Source organism: Dreissena polymorpha, chromosome 3 (assembly GCF_020536995.1).
Source record: "Dreissena polymorpha isolate Duluth1 chromosome 3, UMN_Dpol_1.0, whole genome shotgun sequence".
NCBI lineage: Eukaryota > Metazoa > Mollusca > Bivalvia > Myida > Dreissenidae > Dreissena > Dreissena polymorpha.
The window spans coordinates 100,657,563-100,683,992 of NC_068357.1; the positions used below are offsets into that span (position 1 = coordinate 100,657,563).

The 26,430-nt window shown below is 35.2% G+C and overlaps 1 protein-coding gene across 1 annotated transcript in view; it reads right to left on the reverse strand.

Moving 5' to 3' along the window:
* LOC127870767 (nuclear pore complex protein Nup133-like) overlaps nt 1-26,374 on the reverse strand; it is a 56,387-nt gene extending 30,013 nt beyond the window's left edge. The window contains exons 1-18 of the mRNA XM_052413243.1: nt 26,108-26,374; nt 20,800-20,924; nt 18,669-18,772; nt 18,193-18,417; nt 17,471-17,536; nt 16,990-17,100; nt 10,210-10,320; nt 9,890-9,949; nt 9,060-9,121; nt 8,065-8,132; nt 7,719-7,798; nt 7,080-7,182; nt 5,267-5,323; nt 4,634-4,715; nt 4,163-4,208; nt 2,941-3,045; nt 2,404-2,557; nt 1,928-2,037 (exon numbers count right to left, since the gene is read on the reverse strand). Coding sequence (XP_052269203.1) covers nt 1,928-2,037; nt 2,404-2,557; nt 2,941-3,045; nt 4,163-4,208; nt 4,634-4,715; nt 5,267-5,323; nt 7,080-7,182; nt 7,719-7,798; nt 8,065-8,132; nt 9,060-9,121; nt 9,890-9,949; nt 10,210-10,320; nt 16,990-17,100; nt 17,471-17,536; nt 18,193-18,417; nt 18,669-18,772; nt 20,800-20,924; nt 26,108-26,232 — 1,794 coding nt within the window. The 5' untranslated portion in view covers nt 26,233-26,374. The remainder of the gene's footprint in view (nt 1-1,927; nt 2,038-2,403; nt 2,558-2,940; nt 3,046-4,162; nt 4,209-4,633; nt 4,716-5,266; nt 5,324-7,079; nt 7,183-7,718; nt 7,799-8,064; nt 8,133-9,059; nt 9,122-9,889; nt 9,950-10,209; nt 10,321-16,989; nt 17,101-17,470; nt 17,537-18,192; nt 18,418-18,668; nt 18,773-20,799; nt 20,925-26,107) is intronic.
* Nucleotides 26,375-26,430: the final 56 nt, after the last annotated feature.

The following is a 26,430-nucleotide window of genomic DNA, read 5'->3' on the forward strand; positions in this document are numbered from 1 at the left end:
AATTTTCTAAGTATAAAAAGGGCACATAAAAAATAGATGAGCTAATAAAATGTCTGTTCTGTTCATTATGAATGAGAATTATGATAATGAGCAATTTTTCACTAAGCATGTACTGTATAGCTTGTGTTTTGAAAATAACTCTGAACACCTAGTGAAATACAGTAGACTCTCTGTATACCGGACGGTCTCGGGACCGGCCTAATCGTCTGGTTTTCAGAGAGTTCCGGTTTACCAAGAGTTTTCATATTGCCGAAATATACACGGTATTCATTGTGTACATAATCAGATAAAAATAAAACAAATTGTATACATTTACATGTACCATGTGATAACTGTACGCAGGTACTGATGATGTTAATTGCATTCTTAAAAAATGTGTTTTTAATCGATTAAAGGCAAATACTGATGGATGGATATTTAACAGTCATATTTCTAACAGTTTATCTGACAAACAAACAAACAACCATTTCAGCGTTAAAAACATGGCTATAAGATCTTTTAAAATACCCGAGAAGATCTCAAGAAAGTGATCGTCGCAACGGCATGCATTAATTTCTTAATTTAGTTGTTTATCATAGGCGATAATAAATAATTAATAAAACGATCGAGTCAGTCACTTTTTGGTGTTACTGCACGTCTATTATAGACATTCACAGTTTGTTTACATTACTTAATCGGAATCCCATAGCGCGGTAATGACTTGACACCTTTATGGTTTGTTTAATCCGATTATCGATAATTGCGCGAGCAAAATGTGACACCACACTCGGTTTGCCGACTAGGTATTGTTATTTTCACGCCTCGGGCATCTTGAGAATTTAGACCGTCCGGTATACTCAATGTATTTTACGTTGAAAATGACAAAATTTACGGAGATACCCGTCCGGTTTCCGGTTTTCAGAGAGTTCGGTTTATTCAACATTTTTTAACAAAGAAATAGAAGGAGAAAATACGGGACTGGCCCGACCGTCCGGAATCGGGAGAGTTCCGGTATTCCGAGAGTCCGGTATTTGCAGAGTCTACTGTACATCTAATCCCTCTAGGTTAGCACTGTTTTGCCATGTCCAAATACATCTCATTTCAGAACAAGCACAATTTTCAAGCAAATACACAATTAATATGTATTTGCAAATAGTCTATGGCAAGTATATAGGCTCTGATCTAAAACCCCAATACTAAGAGTTGGACTAAAAAATATCCAAATTATAAGACATGTCTCTAGAATGGACCAGTATTCTAAACTGCCCCTTTTGAGCAAAACCCAGTACCATTTCTTGTTCTAAATATTTGCCTTATACTGCATAAAGCTTATAATAAAGCAGCATGATATCATAGGGAACAGTGCCTGTACCTTTTTATATTTACTATGCTTTTCTAAGTTCTGAGACTTAAAACAAGAGATGTGTTTGTGAAACACTATGTCCCAATATATTTGACCTTTGACCTTGAAGGATGACCTTGACCTTTCACCACTCAAAATGTGCAGCTCCATGAGATACACATACATGCCAAATATCAAGTTGCTATCTTCAATATTGCAAGTATACATTAAATGAGCGATTTTGACCCATATATTTGACCTTTGACCTTGAAGGATGACCTTGACCTTCCACCACTCAAAATGTGCAGCTCCATGAGATACACATGCATGCCAAATATGAAGTTGCTATCTTCAATATTGCAAAAGTAATGGAAAATGTTAAAGTTTGCACAAACAAACAAACATACAAACAAAGCACAAACCGACAGACAGGGCAAAAACAATATGTCCCCCACTATAGTATAGTGGGGGACATAAAAACTCATACAATAATTCTTCAAAGCAAACAATATCGCCACAAGACCAGTCGGAAGCTCACACAACTTTACATCATTTTTAACAGACACACATCCAATTGTAATTCTGCTGCTGTGAAAGAATGCCTACCTTCTCCCAGAGATGGAGTTTCTTGAGGAAGTTTATGATGTACTCGTGTGCTTTCTGCTTGTCCCTTAGCTGCTGAAGGATTATCAGGGATGACGTGCTGCTACCTGTGTCTGAAATCAAAGCACTGAGTGTGCTGTATTACAGATGCCACAAAATGGTCATGACAAATGATTAATGAAGGAAAATTAACTTTTAATATATTTAATGTAAAGGTATTTGCAATCAGAAGGCAGTAGCTTTGTTTGGATGCTATTTTGTCTGTTTTAAGGTTTGAACAGGAACTAAGTGTCTGGGGGGGGGGGGGGGGGGGATTTTATCCACGTCAACACTAGTATCCAACCCTGACCTTAATCTTATTCACGACACTGCATAAACCCATAAGACAGTTTGCACATTATGAAGCATTGTCTCATTGTCTCCGTTAAAGTAGACAAAAGTATATATATTCATGGTTGGGATTATATTCCTGAAATTACCAGGTCTACTGGTTTCAGCCCAGCGTGGGTCGGATGCTGGATAGTCATCAATAAGGTCTCGACTCAGACCAGCAACCAGTCTATCTATCTCTGTAGACTGGTTACCCACTGGTTCATCGGGGAATAACTCCTCAATCATCTCTTCAGCTTTTCTCTGGAAAAATATTTTCAGTTCTGTAATTTTGCATGGAAAAATATACAGTTATTCAACTGCGGCTAACACTCTTTCATCCGAAGATAAAGTGGTATATTTTGAGAGTGCTTCTAGAAATATGGAGACAAAAAAGAGATTTCTTTTTTAAAATACAAAGTAACATGAAAGTATATTTTAACTTAAACTGTGAGCTAACAATCCTGAGAACAGATAAATGCCAGTCAACAGATTGTGGATAAATTGTGTTGGCTACAAGTCTATTCATATATCCCAAAACTGATGAATAAAACTCATTTAAGTTCATTTTCCAAGCCTCATCAGATACTCTACAAATTTTTCCATCCCAGCCATGTATGTTCATGTATTCTTTCACTTCTGCCTACCAGGTTTCCACTACAGGCACTAAGAAATGCAGCCTTCAGTTTGGCAGACCGATCATCTCTCATGCTAAGTTCTTCTATCTGTGCCATACTGGCCGTCATCTGACCCTGAAAACAGGGCTACTGATGAGTTTTGGTATACAGGGTATGTGCTCTTCACCAACATTTATGGAGGTAAACGAACAGTCCAACCTGAATGCATGGTGTAAATGTACGCTTCAACCAAAATTTATGGGAGTAAATACTTGCTTTAACCAAATTCATGGTTTTAAATGTACACTTCAACCACAATTTATGGGAGTAAATGAACACTTCAACCAAAATTTATGGGAGTAAATGTAGGCTTCAACCAAATTCATGGGTTTAAATGTACACTTCAACCAGAAATTGTAAGGGTAAATGTAACAAGAACCTATAATTTATGAGAGTAGATGTACACTCATACCATAATTTATGTAGGTAAATGTAGACTCTAACCAAATTTATAGCAGCAAATATACAGACAACCCAGACTTCCTGTTGGTTACTCTCGACCAAGAATTTATGGGCTATATGTACACTCCAACCAGAATGTATAAAGGTAAATGTACATTCAACCCTGAATTTATAGAAGTACATGTATATGTACACATATGTACACTGAATATTTAGGTGTAACTGAAAACAAGAATGTATAGGGGTTATCATACAGTCAATCCTGAATTGATTGGGATAAACGAACAGTAACAAACTATAATTTATGTGCGGTTCAGAAACTATAATTCTGTTTACACAGAACAAATTCCACTCTTTTCTGATAAATCTTCTAGTTCTGTTGTTGAGGGAAAGGAAATGTGGGATTTACAGTTGAGTAAGAAATAATGGGGGAGGGGTTAATCAACAGTAAAACAATGTTTTGGGGGTAAATGAACACTCAAACAAGAATTGTATTGGAAATAGGAGGTGAATATAACCTAAAACCAGTATTCAATTATTTAAGAAACAAAGTTTATGTAGATTGTTTATAACCATAATTAAAAGAGGGTAGATATGCATATTCCGCATATGGCCTTCTATCCACATACCAAGTTTCATCAACCAAGCTTAAGAACGTTTTAACTTATTGCCTGATTCAGACTGGGCTGGACACAGACAGAAGGACACACAGGGTAAAACCTATAGTCCGCTTCTGCTACACTAGAAGGGTTCTAAAAAAGCCCTACAGTGGAAGTAAATAATTGCTTACAATGTCTGCTTTGGAAACAATTTCTTGAGCGGTGTCATCTAGGATGCTGCAAAAACAACAAGAAATCTCTTTATTGGCCAATTATAAACAAAGAAGCCCCATCTTATGAGTATTGATATTCTTTCTATTGATATTTTCACTCAAAATCTTAAGTAATGTTTGAATAAATACCGGTAATTAAGTCTTTGCCATTAAACATGTAACTCCTACATAGCTCTTGAATAAGCTTTGCTTACAACTACAAGATTTCCTATGTACCCAAACTACGATGAACAGGAAACAATATTTTAATTCAATTTCAGTTTATTACTTTGTATCATTTATTAAATTAACTTCATTTTAAAAAGCCAGGACAAGAACAACAATTACTCAATTTGATATCCAGTTTTGTTTAGTTTTCAAAGAGTCTTTAAAATTATCACTGCCCAATTAGCAGCAACTTACGCCAACAGAATCATTCCCGTAGATTACCTGAACTCCTGCCTCTGTGTGGACACGACACTGATAAAGCCTTGTGTCACTGAGAAGAATATAGCTGTATTGTCACATATACCTGAAATTCAATATAAATATTTTGTATAGCAGGTATATGAGTTTATGAACATAAGAACGAACAAACTAGAGGTAATACCGAAGACATACCCCACATAACATTTAAAGAAAATTAGTGAAGCTTTTTTACTTTTTATCTGCAAGTCATATGTTGGTTGTGCATGACAAACTGTCAAATAAAGGTTAACATTAAGCCTTTTATCAACAGTAAATTGCTGTATTTTAACCTTTAAAAGTTCCATATGGTAATTGCCAATGACACATCATCACATATTGAATAAAAAGTTTGCTAAGTTCTTTTCAAAGTCAACATCAATACTTGCTTTGGTTTTTTGTTATTGTACAGAAACTTATCATTTTTATTTAATTGTCTATTATTAGTTATTTTTATTGTATAAATTAGCATGTACATATCATAAAACTCAGGGTACAGATAGTAATTTTGATACCTAGAGACCAGTTTTACATTTATTTTTCTGCAAAAAGACATTCCCATATGACCCCGACATCCCACTATTGCATTTTATATCAGATATACAACTCCCTGCATACCGGCTCCCAGCAGTCGACCTCCAGGGGCAGGCAACTCTTCTGATGGTTCTCCAGCACCTGAAACATAGAGCCATGCTCTGGGAAAACAGGGCTTAATGCATGTGCGTACAGTATCCTCCCAGAACAGCCAGTACAGGCTAATCAGGGTAAAGTATCCTCCCAGTACAGCCAGTACAGGCTAATCAGGGTAAAGTATCCTCCCAGTACAGCCAGTACAGGCTAATCAGGGTAAAGTATCCTCCCAATACAGCCAGTACAGGCTAATCAGGGACGACACTTTCAGCTTTTATGGAATTTTTCATTCAAAGGAGGTCTCTTCTAAAAAAAAATTCAGTTTAGGTGGAAAGTGTTGTCCCTGATTAGCCTGTGTGGACTTAACAGGTTAATCTGGGATAACACATTGTGCACATGCATTAAGCCAAATTTTCTCAAAACAAGCTCAAATGTGTTCATATCACTATTCTGACTGGGCACTTACAAGTCCACCTTAAAGTTTTCAGGCTAGTGCCAGAAAAAGTATAACTAGAGCTTTGTCACAGACGTGACGAATACCCCCCACATGCCGCATTGACACATAATATTTTGCAAGTCGTCTTCACAAAAAACAGCAGACACCATGCTCAATTTTTAAAACGCACTAAGTGACCCCTTGACCTAGTTTTTGACCCAGAAAGGCCCATGTTCTAACTTGGCCTTAAGATCATCTCCATAAAATTTCTGACTAAGTTTGGTGAAGATCAGATGTAAACTTCTTGAATTAGAGAGCTGACACCATGCTGAATGTTAAAAAACGCACTAAGTGACCCGGTGACCTAGTTTTAGGCCCGGAATGGCCCATGTTCAAACTTGTCCTAGAGATCATTTAGATAAAACTTGTGACCAAGTTTGGTGAGGATTGGATGAAAACTACTTGAATTAGAGAGCGGACAACATTGTGATGTTTAAAACCCACTAAGAGACCCTGTGACCTTGTTTTTGACCCGGCATGACCCATATTCAAACTTGACCTAGACATTATCAAGATACAACTTCTGACCAATTTTGGTGAAGATTGGATAAAAACTACTTGAATTAGTGAGCGGACAACATGGTGAGGTTTCAAACACACTAAGTGACCTAGTTTTTGACCTGGCATGGCCCATGTTCAAACTTGACCTACACATTATCTAGTCACAACTTCTTACCAAGTGTGGTGAAGATCTGATTTAAACTACTTGAAATAGAGAGCGGACACCATGTTGAATGTGTAAAACGCACTAAGTGCCCCGTTACCCAGTTTTTGACCCGTCAAGGCCCATGTTCGAACTTGGCCTTAAGATCATCTAGATACAACTTCTGACCAAGTTTGGTGAAGATCGGATGGAAACTACTTGAATTAGAGAGCGGACAACATGCTGAATGTTTAAAACGTACTAAGTGACCCCGTGACCTAGTTTTTGACCCGGCAAGGCCCATGTTTGAACTTGGCCTAGACATAATGTAGATACAACTTCTGACCAAGTTTGGTGAAGATCGGATGAAAACTACTTGAATTAGAGAGTGGACACACAAGTTTACTCCTATATACCCCCCTAAACTTTGTTTGTGGGGTTATAACAAGATTTTACTTGCAATGAAAGTAATAGTGGCATTTTGACCCGAGTTATTACTGGTTATTACTGGGGGAAAGTTACTAGCAATGCATACCGACTCCCATCACTATAAATTTACAAAATGTTGATATACATGTACATCACAATACATTTCCTAGCTTAAAATACACCACACAAAACATTTTTGCACAAATGTGGAAGAGATTTATCCTAATCATTACCACTTTCCATGACGATCAAGGAGTCATCATACAGGTAGATGATTTCCTGCTTGTTCTCTGGAACCACCAATTTATATCCAAGTATCTCCGTCTCCTTTTCTTCCTACAGTCACGAAAAACATACACATGCTTTTGCTTGTCCTAGAAATATTTGTCAAATATGTTCTTCTTTGTCATAAGCCATTCATGAATCATTTGTTTTAAATGAAGAATAAGATCAATTATGTCTGATGAAATTTCGGAGGAATTGCTTACAAAAACTCTTGCTTAAATCCAAATATTTTAGGCTATTGTTTATGTGACTTAAAAAAAAGAGCTTTTTTCTTAGAAAACTGGGCTTCATGCATGGGGGTACATTGCAGTCCTAGATTAGCCTGTGCATTCTGCAAAGGGATATCAAGGACGACACTTTCCTCTTTAATGGTAATTTCATTTAAACTAAGTCTTCTCTGAGCAAAATACAGTTATGGCAGATATTGTTGTCCCAGATTAGCCTGTATAGGTTTATTTTGGACAACACTTTAAGCAAATGCATAATGGTTATCCAAGAATGAGGCTGATTTTATTATTTCCACCTTCAATTGGCCAATCAAAAACTGTAAGCACACAATGCAGTGTCATAAAGGAGCCTGGTACTACCTCATATCGCTTAACAAACTCGAGCACTTTGAAGGACTCCAGCTTGGAAGGTGTTCCACTGCTCTCCGTGGCAATGGTGGCTGCAAACATTTAGTAAGCTTTGTAAGCAAAATCTTCTAGTTTAAACATGCAGCGACAGATCAATCCATGCATATAATGACCACTTATAAAATCTTATTAATTACTTTAATTAGTAAGTGCTTCATTGGCATATTCAAAGTTACTTTATATGTTTTGGAAAACACATTCAAATTGCTAGAGAACAAATACATCCCTTCCATATTGTATTTGCACAATTGTGAAGAGTATTAACACAAATACATCTCTATATCTTCACTGTACCTACCTATGGCGTAATGCACAATGGGTTGGGACTCTTGGTTGATACCGGCTCCCAACAACATCACACCCTCACTGAAAGTACAGTACATTAAAGTTTACTCAAAATGAATGTCAGAAGTTCAGTCAAAATTATTTTATTTTAGCTCAATTAAATCTTTCCCACTCAGTAGCAAGGTGAAAATGGCTATGTGCAAACAGCATAAAACCAGAACAGCCTGCGTGTAATTCGCAGTCTGTTAAGGTTTTATGCTGTTTGCTGTTCATCAGTATCTAAGGGTTCGAAATGAAGCCTTTAAAACTTGAATCTAGTAAGAAAGGTCTTAAATTAAATGTAATTTATTAAAGGACTACAAATGCATGAAAATACCTATTAAGTGGTAAAGGGTTAATCAAAAGCCTATTGAGATGCTCTCATGCGTGTACACAAGCAAGATCAATCAGAAAACTCCAAGAGTGGGTATCAAACCAAGAAACTCTTTATAGCTAGGCAGACACGATACCCACCGGGGGACAGTGTTCTTGATGAATGTGTAGTCAACAGAGTAGATTTTGGTACATGGAAGAGCAAAGTCCGAAGAAACAACTTGATAGGGTGTCAGCCACTGTTTGTAGAGAATCAGAGGTTTGAGCAAAGGAGGTGTAAAAATTCTTTCTCCTTTTTTCCCTTGATTGTTTTTTTTCCTTTAAATTGAACATATCTTAACCCACATTGTTAACCCATAATCGTAACATAAAAACTTGTCTGTTGTGAAAATCTTTACCAGCAGAAAAGTGTTCACAATCTATTTGATTTGACTGGCAGTTGATTTATAAGAAGGTCAACAATTAAAATATTGATGTTCACTATTTTTATGTATATTTAATATTGACAGGTAAATAGGAATCAATTGTCATGCCAAGGTTCTGGATTGACATTGCTGACTTCATTTAAGCAATCAGTTGATAAAAAAAAGATTTCTTCCAGTTCAGAATCCACTGAAGAATTGTTCGAGTCCTAACCTGGTAAGCTGCATGTCCAATAACCAGGTAGTGAGCTGGGACAGCTGTATGGCGTTCCTGTTCTGAATCAGAAGTAGGGATGTAGATCACACATAGGTACTACACCTTTGGGTAGTTTGGTACAAAAAATATTGGGAATGACGTACATACAATTTTTTACTTATTTTTTTTAATTGAAAATTAAAACCAATTATTTAGAGAACGAAGTATTCACTATTATGCATATAGACTTATTTTTGCTGCATTCAAGAGTACAAATTAGTTGCTTATTTTGACCCTCAACTAGAACTTTGTCACAGACGTAACGAATACCCTCACATGCCGCATTGACACATAATATTTTGCATGTTGTCTTCACAAAAAAAAGAGGACATCATGCTTAATGTTTAAAACGTACTAAGTGACCCCGTGACCTAGTTTTTGACCCAGCATGGCCCATGTTCGAACTTGACCTACACATCATCTAGATACAACTTCTGACCAAGTGTGGTGAAGATCGGATGAAAACTACTTGAAATAGAGAGCGGACACCATGTTGAATGTGTATAACGTACTAAGTGACCCTGTGACCTAGTTTTTAACCAGGCATGACCCATATTCGAACTTGACCTAGACATCATCTAGATACAACATCTGACCAAGTTTGGTGAAGATCGGATGAAAACAACTTGAATTAGAGAGCGGACACTTAATACGGACCGACCGAAAAGCTCACTCCTATATACCCCCCTAAACCTTGTTTGTGGGGGTAAAATGACTTTTGTTCTGTTATTGAGGCAGCTGTACAAATTTTACATTTATTCTTCATTACATTTAATTTCCAAACTTACCCATACAGTCTTTGCTAGTTCTTCTTTGAACAAACGATCCGCATCTATTTGGTACAGAAACTGAAATGTTCACCAAGAAAATTAATTATTTATATGTCAAATCACACCATGTTCATGGAAAGTAAAGTAAATGTCAATATCCTAAGTTTCGTAAAGATTGGCAAATGCAATTTAAAGTTATTAAACAGAAACCACCCGTTTGCCAACACACCATACCAAATCTATGGTCATAATTTTTTTGGAAAACCAAGAGAATAAGAAAGAACATGATAAGATACCGTAGGTAATATACCATAGTAATTGTGTTTTGTGTTACTCACTCGTTCCACGTTGTAGTCTCCAACAACCCACTTCTGTAACAGTGTGCCCGACAGTACATAGAAGGGCCTTTCATCCTCTTCAAAGTTACCAGCTATCACTGACTGTAAAGGCTATAAGAAGACATAGGGATAATCTCAGTATTTGAATGAGACCAGCTATCACTGACTGTAAAGGCTATAAGAGGACATAGGGATAATCTCAGTATTTGAATGAGACCAGCTATCACTGACTGTAAAGGCTATAAGAAGACATAGGGATAATCTCAGTATTTGAACGAGACCAGCTATCACTGACTGTAAACGCTATAAGAGGCCATAGGGATAATCTCAGTATTTGAATGAGACCAGCTATCACTGACTGTAGAGGCTTTAAGAAGACATAGGGATAATCTCAGTATTTGAATGAGACCAGCTATCACTGACTGTAAAGGCTATATAGGGATAATCTCAGTATTTGAATGAGACCAGCTATCACTGACTGTAAAGGCTATAAGAGGACATAGGGATAATCTCAGTATTTGAATGAGACCAGCTATCACTGACTGTAAAGGCTATAAGAAGACATAGGGATAATCTCAGTATTTGAATGAGACCAGCTATCACTGACTGTAAAGGCTATAAGAAGACATAGGGATAATCTCAGTATTTGAATGAGACCAGCTATCACTGACTGTAAAGGCTATAAGAAGACATAGGGATAATCTCAGTATTTGAATGAGACCAGCTATCACTGACTGTAAAGGCTATAAGAAGACATACGGATAATCTCAGTATTTGAATGAGACCAGCTATCACTGACTGTAAAGGCTTTAAGAAGACATGGGGATAATCTCAGTATTTGAATGAGACCAGCTATCACTGACTGTAAAGGCTATATAGGGATAATCTCAGTATTTGAATGAGACCAGCTATCACTGACTGTAAACGCTATAAGAGGCCATAGGGATAATCTCAGTATTTGAATGAGACCAGCTATCACTGACTGTAAAGGCTATAAGAAGACATAGGGATAATCTCAGTATTTGAATGAGACCAGCTATCACTGACTGTAAAGGCTATAAGAAGACATAGGGATAATCTCAGTATTTGAATGAGACCAGCTATCACTGACTGTAAAGGCTATAAGAGGACATAGGGATAATCTCAGTATTTGAATAAGACCAGCTATCACTGACTGTAAAGGCTATAAGAAGACATAGGGATAATCTCAGTATTTGAATGAGACCAGCTATCACTGACTGTAAAGGCTATAAGAGGCCATAGGGATAATCTCAGTATTTGAATGAGACCAGCTATCACTGACTGTAAAGGCTATAAGAAAACATAGGGATAATCTCAGTATTTGAATGAGACCAGCTATCACTGACTGTAAAGGCTATAAGAAGACATAGGGATAATCTCAGTATTTGAATGAGACCAGCTATCACTGACTGTAAATGCTATAAGAAGACATACGGATAATCTCAGTATTTGAATGAGACCAGCTATCACTGACTGTAAAGGCTATAAGAAGACATGGGGATAATCTCAGTATTTGAATGAGACCAGCTATCACTGACTGTAAAGGCTATAAGAGGACATAGGGATAATCTCAGTATTTGAATGAGACCAGCTATCACTGACTGTAAAGGCTATAAGAAGACATAGGGATAATCTCAGTATTTGAATGAGACAAGCTATCACTGACTGTAAAGGCTATAAGAAGACATAGGGATAATCTCAGTATTTGAATGAGACCAGCTATCACTGACTGTAAAGGCTATAAGAAGACATGGGGATAATCTCAGTATTTGAATGAGACCAACTATCACTGACTGTAAAGGCTATAAGAAGACATAGGGATAATCTCAGTATTTGAATGAGACCAGCTATCACTGACTGTAAATGCTATAAGAAGACATACGGATAATCTCAGTATTTGAACGAGACCAGCTATCACTGACTGTAAAGGCTATAAGAAGACATAGGGATAATCTCAGTATTTGAATGAGACCAGCTATCACTGACTGTAAAGGCTATAAGCGGACATAGGGATAATCTCAGTATTTGAATGAGACCAGCTATCACTGACTGTAAAGGCTATAAGAAGACATAGGGATAATCTCAGTATTTGAATGAGACCAGCTATCACTGACTGTAAAGGCTATATAGGGATAATCTCAGTATTTGAATGAGACCAGCTATCACTGACTGTAAAGGCTATAAGAGGACATAGGGATAATCTCAGTATTTGAATGAGACCAGCTATCACTGACTGTAAAGGCTATAAGAATACATAGGGATAATCTCAGTATTTGAATGAGACCAGCTATCACTGACTGTAAAGGTTATAAGAAGACATAGGGATAATCTCAGTATTTGAATGAGACCAGCTATCACTGACTGTAAAGGCTATAAGAAGACATAGGGATAATCTCAGTATTTGAATGAGACCAGCTATCACTGACTGTAAAGGCTTTAAGAAGACATAGGGATAATCTCAGTATTTGAATGAGACCAGCTATCACTGACTGTAAAGGCTATATAGGGATAATCTCAGTATTTGAATGAGACCAGCTATCACTGACTGTAAAGGCTATAAGAGGACATAGGGATAATCTCAGTATTTGAATGAGACCAGCTATCACTGACTGTAAAGGCTATAAGAAGACATAGGGATAATCTCAGTATTTGAATGAGACCAGCTATCACTGACTGTAAATGCTATAAGAAGACATACGGATAATCTCAGTATTTGAATAAGACCAGCTATCACTGACTGTAAAGGCTATAAGAAGACATGGGGATAATCTCAGTATTTGAATGAGACCAGCTATCACTGACTGTAAAGGCTTTAAGAAGACATAGGGATAATCTCAGTATTTGAATGAGACCAGCTATCACTGACTGTAAAGGCTATAAAAAGACATAGGGATAATCTCAGTATTTGAATGAGACCAGCTATCACTGACTGTAAAGGCTATAAGAGGACATAGGGATAATCTCAGTATTTGAATGAGACCAGCTATCACTGACTGTAAAGGCTATAAGAGGACATAGGGATAATCTCAGTATTTGAATGAGACCAGCTATCACTGACTGTAAAGGCTATAAGAAGACATAGGGATAATCTCAGTATTTGAATGAGACCAACTATCACTGACTGTAAAGGCTATAAGAAGACATAGGGATAATCTCAGTATTTGAATGAGACCAGCTATCACTGACTGTAAAGGCTATAAGAAGACATAGGGATAATCTCAGTATTTGAATGAGACCAGCTATCACTGACTGTAAAGGCTATAAGAAGACATAGGGGATAATCTTAGTATTTGAATGAGACCAGCTATCACTGACTGTAAAGGCTTTAAGAAGAAATGGGGATAATCTCAGTATTTGAATGAAACCAGCTATCACTGACTGTAAACGCTATAAGAGGCCATAGGGATAATCTCAGAATTTGAATGAGACCAGCTATCACTGACTGTAAAGGCTATAAGAAGACATAGGGATAATCTCAGTATTTGAATGAGACTGTGTAGGAGTTAATAATGAGAATTACTTTATCAGAGAGGCTTCAAAAAGTCTTAAGTGATCTTCCTGTTTTTCCTCATCATTAAGGTAATAACACCAGATCCGGTAAAATTACAAAAAACATCTGTTTTAACCTTAAGTAGGAATTTTCGAAGAATGAATAACATGGATTGATGATTTTTGGATTGATTGTTAAAGGCTTTGAGTGAGTTAATTAATAAGAGCTGTCTTAACTAATTGAGGGGAAACTCTTGTCCATTTTTAGTGACTGGCCTAAAATGCCATCCTAACCTAGGTCTTTATATAAGGTATAAACAAACATAACTACAGTGCAATACTGTTTTTCTTTGTTGAGATATTTTGACCATGATCCTGATTTTCACTAAAGAAATCCCATCATAGGACTGCCTATAAGCTATCAACACATACAAATGGCATGAAACCTACCTACATACGCAATTTCTCCATCCTAACCAAGGTTATTGAATGCAAACCTTTAATATATTGTCACGAGCCGATCGGTAGCTATGATTTTACTTCAATTTCTTCAACTTTTTCAAACTAAAAGCTTTTGTTCAAGTTTAACATAGAACTAAAATGGACTCTGATAAACAGTAAACTAAGAATAACATTTTGCCTATTCAGTTGTTTTAAAATTGTCAAAAAAATATAAACTCAAGATTTATAACCTTTCTAAATTTTATTCATTCATAACGAATAAATTAATAACAACTTTCAATATATATATTTCTTAACAGACAGATTATTTCTCAGACATTTACATTACAATACAGCAATATACATGGGTCATGTTAAGTATTTGCACTTTCTATTTTATAATGTCCTAAAAAGATGACAAATGCAATTTTAATTATTTATAAAATTCAGTCTTAATTTTAATAGCTAAGTCTTATTGAAAACTGTATTTTAAATGCTTATATAAGAAAAATAAAATAGGTCTCACACCTAGGAAAACAAAGTTCAGAGTCCTCGAATCAGAATTTTCAGTGCCTTTTATACTCTCCAAAAGCGCACGCATAACGTTGTGCAATAATAACATAAAAGCGCACATATGAATTGTGCACAAAAAGCGCACAAACAACGCTCAGTAAAGCGCTCAAGAGCGCACAATAGAAATTGAGCGTTCTTGACAAGGTAAATGTCACTCATATTAAAACGATATTTCTGACAATATAACAATGAAACAGAAGTCAAATACATATCAATTAAATAAATAAATCATGTATAAAGACAACTTTTACCTTTTTAAACAATTTTAAAGAAGGAATTTGAGTATTAATTATTTCGTATGACTAAACTGTCACAAATACTGTAGTCAGTGTAAACTACCCAGAAGGCACTTATGTCAGCATCAGGAAATCAACTTCCTGTTTATCCAAAAATGGCTGCCATATTAACAGATGCTAAAACAATGAGACTTTTAAAAAGGATATTACAAATAATAAAGAAGCGCAAAAGGTAGGCATCAGCTGTTATCAGCTCTAACTTCCACACAGCATCCAATAAAAGCATTAAATAACAGTAACATAGTCATTTAGATGCAAAACATAAACGGTGAAAATGAACAATGTACATAAACACATGTTTTCATGAACAATCTAGGGCATGACAATATTTTTAGCAACCATAACTTTGACCTTGACCCCACCGGCCCCAAATTCCAGCCAATGCTAGGACTACATGTCAGCTGGATATAGAAGTTGTTGCAGGCAAACACTTACCTGAATTTTCTTGGTCAATAATAGAAGCATAATTCTACTTAATTACAGGTCAGAGTTATGGGCCTAGGTCTGTGACCTTGCATGACATGTGTGAAGTTTCAACTGAATAACTGTAGTAGTTACAAAGATATTTGCTTGTTACCTATAAAACAAGCAAATTCGTTGAATTGATATCCCCCGCCAATATGCTTCTGGACACAAAAGTATTAAATTTGACACTCAAAAAACAAATTTTCAACATACAAAGGGCCATAACTCCGTTATTAACAGATGTTGTACAATGCCATTTGGCGTGCATCATCCTCTTATCCATATACATACTCATACTAAGTTTCAATGAAATCCGCCAAAGCACTTCCAAGATATGGCTTCGGACGGACGGAAAGACGGAAGGACAACGCCAAAACAATATCCCTCCACCTATGGCGGGTGTTGACAACCAACATTTCATCTTGCAAGCAAACCTTAACCAGACTTTTTATAAGCACCAAAAAAAACAAACAAGCCAGTCACATTATTATAAGGTCTTAGTTAGTAAATGTTCATAAAGACCCTGAATACATATGTTAAGTTTTATTTCAATATATATATTAGGTATAGAGATATGCAGCAACTGCAAGCAAACGTTAAACAAAATGGGCCTATTTCTCTTAAATTGCAGGTCTCAATTGAATACTCTGTAATACAAAAGAGTGATATCAAGATGTTGCAGGTTTACCTTCACATATTTTCTGAGTGCAAAAAATGATCATTCTTACGCAAAATTTCATCTCATAGTTATGGCACTTTAATATTCAGTAGTTCAGCTGGATTGTTTTGGTTAAAAAGCTTAGCTATAAATCAAATACTTATTTATCTTTTCAATGTTTGTAATTTTTTTAAGAATTTTGTGTTTGTTTATCCTCAAAAAGGTCAAAATGTGGTTCATCGGAAGGTTTTATTTGGGGGTGATTAGTTCATAAAGAGAAAACACTGAAGATGCTGGTGTCAATTGAAATTGTTACAGTCACATAAAATTTACGCTTTAAGGTCAAGACTGAATGTTCCTACATTTGCAATGGGAATACTGCCCTAGATCATGTCAGTATTCAGATTGTGCCAGTGTTTGCCCACTACTTTGAACACACTTTCTTAGATCTTAGACATCAGTGGGTTTATTTGGTCAAACTTGGTGACGAAATTCGGCCCTATTCCCAATCTCCAAAGGTGTATATTTTCCTTAAAATGACCTTCCCAAATGAAAGTTTCAAAAGAGTAATAACTAATATTTTTTGTAAAATAAATTGTAACATTTAGTCTGTCTCCCTATCTAGCTCAATAAGTTGAACATTAGTCCAAATTATATTTAAAGCACTTTCTGGTAAACCTTATTTTTTTTTATAGATATTCTTGGCAAAACACAACAGCATTGATTCCCAATTTTAGTTAAAACAACATGATTTTTTCCAATCCAAGGGGCCCTGTCTCCATTCACAAAATGGTTCAAAAAACAAAAGAACTGGACACGTGTTTCATGTTGTCTTACCGCTCCGATGGCTTGTGTCTGTCCACCTCCAAATATCAATGAGGACATCCTGCGTCCAATACCAGAAAACATGCCCTGACCTGATTTGAGAGGCCGACATGTGACTGCATTCTGAAGTGAAGATTGGTTTTTCATGGATTGTTTTTTACCTTGCTCAAAGTTATGACAACATTGATTGTTTCAGCATACAAAATGTTCTATTTCAAAGTAAATTACCAAGTCATTGATTTCCAGATGAAATTCTAGTTCTACCATATGTGTTAAAAGATTTTATAGCAGATATATGCAGTAACCGTTAACCTTTAAAAACCTAAAACCTTTAAAAACTTCTATACAGAGTGGTTTCTCACTGACTTTGTGAATAACTACAATATCAGTAGACACATTTTCTCATGATTGTTTAGACATGGAGAATTATTCTGACTCTCAGCAGAGAAATCAATACTTGTATGACTATTCTATATTATATAATTGTTCTTACCTGCCCAGGTGTGAATGCTATCATGACAAGAGAGCTTGTAGTTGTAGCAAGCAAACATCCGTAGGGCTGCAATAGAAACACATGAGTGTTGAATATACACAGAAAAATGCAGCATGCTCCTTTCTTTAGTCACATTTAAAATACCATACTTTTAGTGTTCTAACATAAAATTGTGTATCATGTTTGTAATCATTAAAAACAAATGCATTTCTATTGATGAAACCATTGCGTCCTTGTAATAAGAACATTGTAGGTTATTATTGAATTAAAAGCACAATTTATTTTCAGTATACAGGTATAACAACTCATTATAAAAGACCCTTTAAAATGTTGTACCTACATTGTCTTATTTACCATATTCAAGGCAATCATTCCAATTCAATTTGGATAACAAGAATGCTGTTAATTTGAACTAAACATGGCTTCCAACACTGGTTTCAGTATCAAACAGTATTTTGAATACTAGTTACTTACCAGTATTAATAACATTCAATAAATTCATCATTAATGCAATACTTTTTTTATTTTCATGTCTTAGATGGGTTGTTTAACTTCTATATATGTATCTTGATCTCATTTTTTTCAAAACAACTTTTTTTAATTCATCACAATTAATGAGATTTATTTTGTAAATTTTGACAGAAAACGAAACTTTTTAAGCAACTGAGTACAATTGTAGTAAATGGTTAATTTGGTGCATGACAAAGTAAGCCTTGACTCACCGTTAGATTTATGACAGTGTCACACTCTTCCCCTTTCAGTTCTGCGCTAATCTCCATGGAGGAGGTCTCGTACGCGATGTTGGACCAGTATCGCACCACGCCCTCCGGTGACACGGCCACGCAGGCCGCTGTCTGGCCATCACTGCCACTGGGGATCACGCACACCCTATCAGCGCTGTGAGCCAGGTCACTCGGCGGAAGTGTGAGCTCTTTACACAGAATGTTCTGAAGGGGAAACACCAACATCAATATATGGACTTTTTTCCATTCTGATTAATTGTAATTGTAATACGCATTTCAACGCAGATAACATATACTATTTACAATAACAAGTTTTTCTCCCTAGGATCAATCATTAATTTATTTTTACAGGTACTGTATAAACAATCATACTTCACTGGTATTAAATTTACTAAATATTTCACCACTGGACAATTCAGTTTCTAATCAAAGTGGTCCAGAACATTACAACTCACTCTGCCACTCTGAGCCTGTTTGTGTCTCCAGACAAACAGCTTTCTGCCACCCACTAGCCATGCCCAGCCAGACTCATCAGTTTTAACACTGATTAGGGTGGATTCTATAGAAGAAATAATGACATCGTCACATGAAGACATCATTTCAATACAAATAGAGAATAAACAAGAGCACCGCCTTGCGGGTGCAGACTGCTCATCTATTTTCTTTTTAAAGGTGAAGGGACTCTCAATTTAAATCAAAAAGGAGGGAGAGGTGGAGTGAATAGGGGTGTATAGTGTGGGGGTGTGGACATTTATTACATTATCTTCCAAAAATGCAGAATTTTTCTTTTTAAATGTTGTGTGCTATGGTTGGACGGTATTTCAAAAATAAAATAATAAAAATAAATATTTGTGTTTTTTAACCGTTTAAAAAAAAAATTGGGGGGGGGGGGGGGTATAATTGTGTGAGGGTGTGGTGGTCATTTGTGAGATGATCTTAAAAAAAAATAAAAAAATTTAGGGGGGGGGGTGGGGATTCTTGGGTGCGATGGTTGGATGGTATTTCAAAAATAAAATAATAAAAATAAATATTTGTTTTTTAACCGTTTCAAAATAACCGTTTGGGGGGGGGGGGGGGGGGGGCATGGGGGATGGTTTGGGTTGAGTCTATTGTGGTATGTCAGGTAAGAGTAGTTTTGTCAAAGTATCAATCAAATCTAATCATAAATAAAGAAGTTATGGCAATTTTAGCAAAATTTAATAATTTTACCTTGAGAGTCAAGGTCATTCAAAGGTCAAGGTAAAATTCAACTTGCCAGGTACAGTAAGCTCATGATAGCATGAAAGTATTTGATGTTTGAAAGCAAAAGCCTTGATACTTTAGAAGTAAAGTGGATCGAAACACAAAATTTAACCATATATTCAAAGTTACTAAGTCAAAAAAGGGCCATAATTCCGTAAAATGACAACCAGAGTTATGCAACTTGTCCTTTTAATGTCCCCTTATTATAGTTTGCGAGTGTTCCAAGTATGAAAGCAATATCTATGATACTTTAGAGGTAAAGTGGACCAAAACACAAAACTTAACCAAATTTTCAATTTTCTAAGTATAAAGGGCCCATAATTCCGTCCAAATGCCAGTCAGAGTTACATAACTTTGCCTGCACAGACCCCTTATGATAGTTTGTAAGTGTTGCAAGTATGAAAGCAATAGCTTTGATACTGTAGGAATAAAGTGGACCTACATGTAAACACAAAACTTAACCCAAATTTTCAATTTTCTAAGTATAAAAAGGGCACATAATTCTGTCAAAATGCCAGTCAGAGTTACATTACTTTGCCTGCACAGTCCCCTAATGATATTTAGTAAGTGTTGCAAGTATGAAAGCAATAGCTTTGATACTTAAGGAATAAAATGGACCTAAGCACAAAACTTAACCAAAATTTTCAATTTTCTAAGTATAAAAAGGGCACATAATTCTGTCAAAATGCACGCCAGAGTTATCTAACTTTGCCTGCCCATTCCCCTAATGATAGTAAGTAAGTGTACCAAGTTTGAATGCAATAGCATTGATACTTTCTGAGAAAAGTGGACCTAAACGCAAAACTTAACCGGACGCTGACGCCAACGCCAAGGTGATGACAATAGCTTTTTTTTTTTTCAAAAATTAGATGAGCTAAAAAAAAGATTTTCAAAAACTCTTCAAGTGCAATCAATAATAAACATATTTAACTATAAAACAATATATTGTATTAATAGAAACCAATAAATAACAGCAGCAAACAAGGCAATTTTATGCTTTCCGATGGTTAATTGAGAAATATCAGAAAATTATCATTTGATAATTCACTGTTTCAAACACAGTGAAAAATAACAGTTACTCGTGATCATACAAATTTGTTATTTTCACTCGTGGCTGCGCCACTTGGGAAAATAATATTTTCTATGATCACTCGTGAATTAAAATCGATATTCCACCGCATCCAACAAATATCCTCTATTTATTCCACCAGTGTTTATGTGATATTTTGAAGCAAAACAAGTCAGCTAAATCATGGTCACACAAATATGTCAATATGTTATCAAATAAATAAATAGAAAATAATAATACTGAAAGATTACTTTTCCTACAGTTAGTATACATACTGTCTGCATACGTAAGGGCCTCAGTAATCAGTACTGGCAGGGAAAGGCCATATTTTTCAATCCGGAAATTGGATGTTTCTTCAACAACATGAGATGTAGAAAGGGCAGATCTGTTAAAATTTCCTCTGAAATAAAAACATAGATATGTTCTGAAATAGTTGATAATGATGCATGCAATTAAAATGCAACAGCAGCAGCGAAATATCAGGAATATAATATACTGATGAATGGTTGACCTAGTGAAATCCCTGTGTTAACAATAGTACAATAATATAATACATCTAACATGTGATCAACAGAAAGAGACACTTAAGGTGTGTTTTCAAACCCTCTCCATCAATGATACATGTAAGCTAATTGAAATAATTTGTCCAGATTTTTTTTTCAGAAACAAAATATATTTAAGCGCCTTATATTTAAGAATTTATCACCACCTGGCCTATGCAATTAAAACTGAAGATACTATTCATAATGTCTTTTTGTGAGGGTTCGGGTAACAAGTTGTAAATTATTGGGCACGCACGCCGATAATAGAAGTTTCCTAGCGGCTTAGTAGCCTGTCCGAGTTTAGCAGTCAACCTTTCAGGCATTTTTACGATGGAAGCAATTCAGATGAGAGTGACATCCTGTGCAAGTCAAGTGTTATTAACTTAACAAGATTTGTTTCATGCTTGGTTAGAGACAAACAAACTCTGTTGTAATGAAAATCAGCATATTAGTTTTCATTTTCTGAAGTCTTTGGGAATGAAATTTTTTTGCAATATACTACTTTTTAATTCAAAATAACTACGAACATTTAACAATTAAGAATTTTTTTTAATGTGGGTTCCTTTTATTTCACCACGAGGTTAATCAACAGCACGGAAAAAAATCTTTTTGGATTTGATTTCTGAACTTTTAAACACTGTCTGCACTCAATCATGATGAAATTTAACATGAATAAGGGCAGACAGTTGTTATTTCAACAAAAACAGATTTTGTTTGGAAGTAGGATTAAGTGCAGTGCAAGTAAAGTGTTATTTTCATATTCCATATTTTTTCGTGACCTAATTTAACTGTCAACAAGGGACAAAATTGTCACAAAACCAGGTTTTCATTGTGAAAAAAAAATCTGATAAAGGGAGACAACTCAAACTTAACTTTTTAAATGAACAAACAAAATTAACACCCTTTGAAAGTTTGTTTTAAAATAAATCTATTTTTAGTCGTGGCGACCTTGACATTGGAGATATTGACGTGATTCTTTTGTGCAACACACCGTCCCATGATGGTGAACAAATGTGCCAAATGATTTTAAAATATCATAATGAATGACATAGTTATAGCCCAGACAAGCTCATTTATGGCTATTTTTTACCTTTGAACTCAAAGTGTGACCTTGACCTTGGAGATATCGACGTAATTATTTCGCGCGACACACCGTCCAATGATGGTGAACAAATGTGCCAAATGATTTTAAAATCTGACAATGAACGACATAGTTATGGCTCGGACAAGCTCATTTATGGCCATTTTTGACCTTTGAACTCAAAGTGTGACCTTGACCTTGGAGATATAGACGTAATTATTTCGCGCGACACACCGTCCAATGATGGTGAACAAATGTGCCAAATGATTTTAAAATCTGACAATGAACGACATAGTTATGGCCCGGACAAGCTTGTTCCGCCAGCCCGCCCGCCAGCCAGCCAGCCCGCCCGCATTCGCCAATCTAATAACCAGTTTTTTCCTTCGGAAAACCTGGTTAAAAACCTGGTTAAAAATGCTGATCCTGGTTAATGAGTTGAAATAAAGGGTTATAAAATAGATACATGAAGTTTAAGCTACTTTATGGTGAGAATTTTTATTTTAGAGCTTGAAACAAATGAGAACAATTAGAATCCTTTTCTTTGGTTCTGTGGTTTTATATTTGAATAAATGAACCTTAAATATTTATGCAGCCTACTGTTGCTAAAACTAAGAATACTTTACTATTTTGGTCACATTTGTTGTCTATCATATGGAAAAATGTTATTTATATATAAAAAAATAAAGCGTATTAAGACTTATAAAGTCACTTCTTGTAACAGGGTTTTAAGGGACGCGATATTCTGCGTCATATACTTCATATTTGTCAGGACTCGTCATATTTGTTAATTTGCGTACCATTTCGGCATTTGACGCACAATCATTTTGACGTATTGGTTTGTGTACATTGTAATATCAACAAGAAACTCTGAAAGACAACTACAAGGTGTAATTTTCTAGAAGGATATACGAGTTGCCTCGCTTATTGATTTATTGACCAATGGTGCACCTGCTGTTGCTAGTTGCAAAGTCCTGAATTGAGATTTCATTGCATAAATGTGAGCTATTTATGTTGTATTTATAAAACAAAAGCTTACTAAGGTTACGATAGCTTATTATCTGGCAAGCAATATTACAGTATAAAAAATAAATACAATCTTTAATTGTATCGGTGGGTGTTAAATTTTGGCTATTGTTTACGACATGTATTTAAGCAATAACTATACTTTTAACTTATTGACTTTGACACATCTAGCATATTTATTGGTACCCCCTTTCTGTTGACAGGACCCCTGAAAATTTTTAACTAGAGTCCTAGGACCCCTAAAGTTTGACATGAATGTAAAACCCTGTTGCAATTTGAGTAATTATAGGAAATCATAGTAATAGCATATCAATTTTGTTGTAAGTTTTTTTGTAATAATTGTCGTTTAAAATAACGTCAGAATAACACACCGTTTTTCAGGGCGCTAAAAAGTGGTGACAACTTTTCCAGGCCAGTGAAACCCTAGTTCTGGCTTCCATAACTTTAAATGTCGATTTTAATGATTTTTGACTGGCGCGACTTTATAGTTATGGACCAACCCCATTAGGAAAGTCAACCAGAAATTCCTGAAAAGTTGACAGTTAACAAAGACCGGTCCAAAACAGCTTTTAAATGCAGTTATTGGCCCAAATCAACCAATTGATCAAAAAGATTGACATTTTTCACATTTAACTGATATATTCTTTCACAAAATACTATCTTAAACATTTAAAATTAATCTATTCTGCTCTTACATATCGAGAAAAACAGCGATTTTACAGACTTATTTGAAATGTGAATCTCCCGAGATTTCACGGTCATATAACGTTATTTGTATTTTAAGTAACATACCATGTGCTCAAGTGTTTTCAAATTCTGTATGACATTTCCCGGTATTTTGTATTATTCTGGCTTGTTTTGTAAACAAATTGTAGTTTAAATACAAACTCAAAGTAAATATTATTTAAAACTATCTGATTCACACTGAAATCAGTCTTATAATCCACCAGACGTAAGTTGTTTATCACAAATAATAGATTTCAGAAAACGAAAGTAATGTTTACAATGGCGTCAAAATTGTGAAGTTCAGACTGATGAGAGTTATTTTCATATATTGTAAAATGCATTTGAACCATTTAAACCTTAAAATAATCCTTGATGCAGTAATTTATATTCATTCACCAATATATGTAGAAATGTATCCACGAAAATGAGCTTTCTTTGATTTATAGCGTGACATAAATCAGTGATTTTTTTTGCTTTAATTTGTTACAGCCTGTGCCTTTTGAATTGGGAAAAATTGCGCGATAAACTGTGAAATTGGGAAAAAATAGCGCGATAAACCATGAAATTGGGAAAAATTAAGCATTATAAATAGGATTATAAGTAACAGAAGTGATATTGTGTTTAAGTGCATGTTCAGAGAGTTTTCTAGAAAAGGAGTCTGGTCAAATTGTTTTTTTTAATCAATAAAAGTGGCAAGTTTGGGAATGATTTATGGAAAAAAATGACTAAATTCAAGTTATATATTTTGTAAGATGTTTAAAAAATAAAGTTGAGACCTAGATTTAAGAAATCATAATTAAGTAATATGAGACTTCTTTCTAAAAAAAAAAAAAAAAAAAAAAAAAAAAAAAAAAAAAAAAAAAAAAATTTTTTTTTTTTTGAAGTTGGGCTTTTTTTGGGAAATTTTGGTCAGAATTTTGGGAAAAAACGTGTATTTTTGCGATTGGGAAGCAGCCGAAATTCGGCTGTAAATTTGAGCAAAAAAAATCACTGTAAATATGTTATGACTCTGGTTGACTTTCGATACAGGGTTGGCTTCAGCGTACAGGTCTGTCAATACTATATCGTACGATTACCGTAAGTCGACCATGACCTAATTTCGACCACTTTGTTTACATTAAGAACGCGGCCATTTGGATGACGTCACACGCAAGCGCTCCGAGTATTTCGATGAAGTGTCATAACTACGCTTATAAACAAAAACAAATAAAAACAAAACGAGGAAAAAACAGGTAAAATTGCATTTCAAAATAAAAAAATTAACTAAAATTACAAAAATTTAAGTATATCCCATACATTTTATTGGTCCTATTTATTAAATTCCCACAAAAATTGAAATGTAAAGCCGACGATCTTAACATAACACTTTCATTGACAGCGCTTCATATCGGAAATAGTAGTAAATCGTAGTAAATTTAAGGCAAAGCTTTTTTTATTAAATTGGTTTTCAGACCTTTTCTTAATGGTGATTTTTTTTTTACTTGTTTTATTTTAAGGCTTATCCAAAACGACTTTTGTAAAATGGGCACAGTGTGACAATAGAGCCTGCAACCACTGGGTACACCTGTCATTTTGTACAGAAATTAAAGTCATCAGAAGAGGTGCAACATTTATGTGCCCATGCTGTGGTAAAGAAGAGTGAAAATTGTTTTTAAGAAAAGTGAAGGAAACTTGTTCAATTGTATTTATAAAATATTGAAAACATATTTAATGTATATTTACTGTTTTAGTTCTTGTTAAAATTGTTCAAAGAAGCGAAGTTTTAAGTTAAGTTGGCCTAATCCATTACCACTAGAGTGCTGTCCCTTTCCCAGATGTGACGTATCGACTTAAGGTAAACAACGCACGAAGTTAATGTTCTTGTAGTGTGTAAGGAACTATCGGCTTTGCGTAGTAAAACATGCTGTAAATAATCATTTTGACATTGATTTAACGGGAATTAAATAAATCTCTGAAGGTAAATAGTATATTGCTGCATTTTGTTGCATAAATTCAGAAATTCTTTTACTTATTTCCTTAACCGGTCGACTTATGGTAATTGGAGGATATAAACTGTACGCTATAGTTTCTTTAGCTAGTGAAACCCCTGAATACATATGGTTTCTCTGCATTGATTTTGCTTGTCCATAGATTTCTTTTTTATGGTCATAATTACAAACACATAAAAAAACTTAGAAAAAAATAACAGTTGCATTTGAAATGCAATCCTACTTCTGTTTTCTTTGAGGAGTGAATACGCTGGCCACCCTTCTCGTCTGCATAGATTGGTTTCCCTGGTTTGACATGTTAAATGGCGATGTGCCAGGTTTAATGGAGGAATTTCTGGAATTGAACATGGTTAGCCTAAAGCATAAACGTCTTGTCTTTAACAATACAACTTATGATTTATGAATTGTGTTTTGCCGGTTTTCATACAACATGCCGCTTACTTCTAACCGAAGTTGAAATCTGGGATTGTCTGATTGACTGCTCCTAAACCAGCTTGGCCAAAATATAAAACAAAATAAACATATCCAATACGGTACAGAATATAT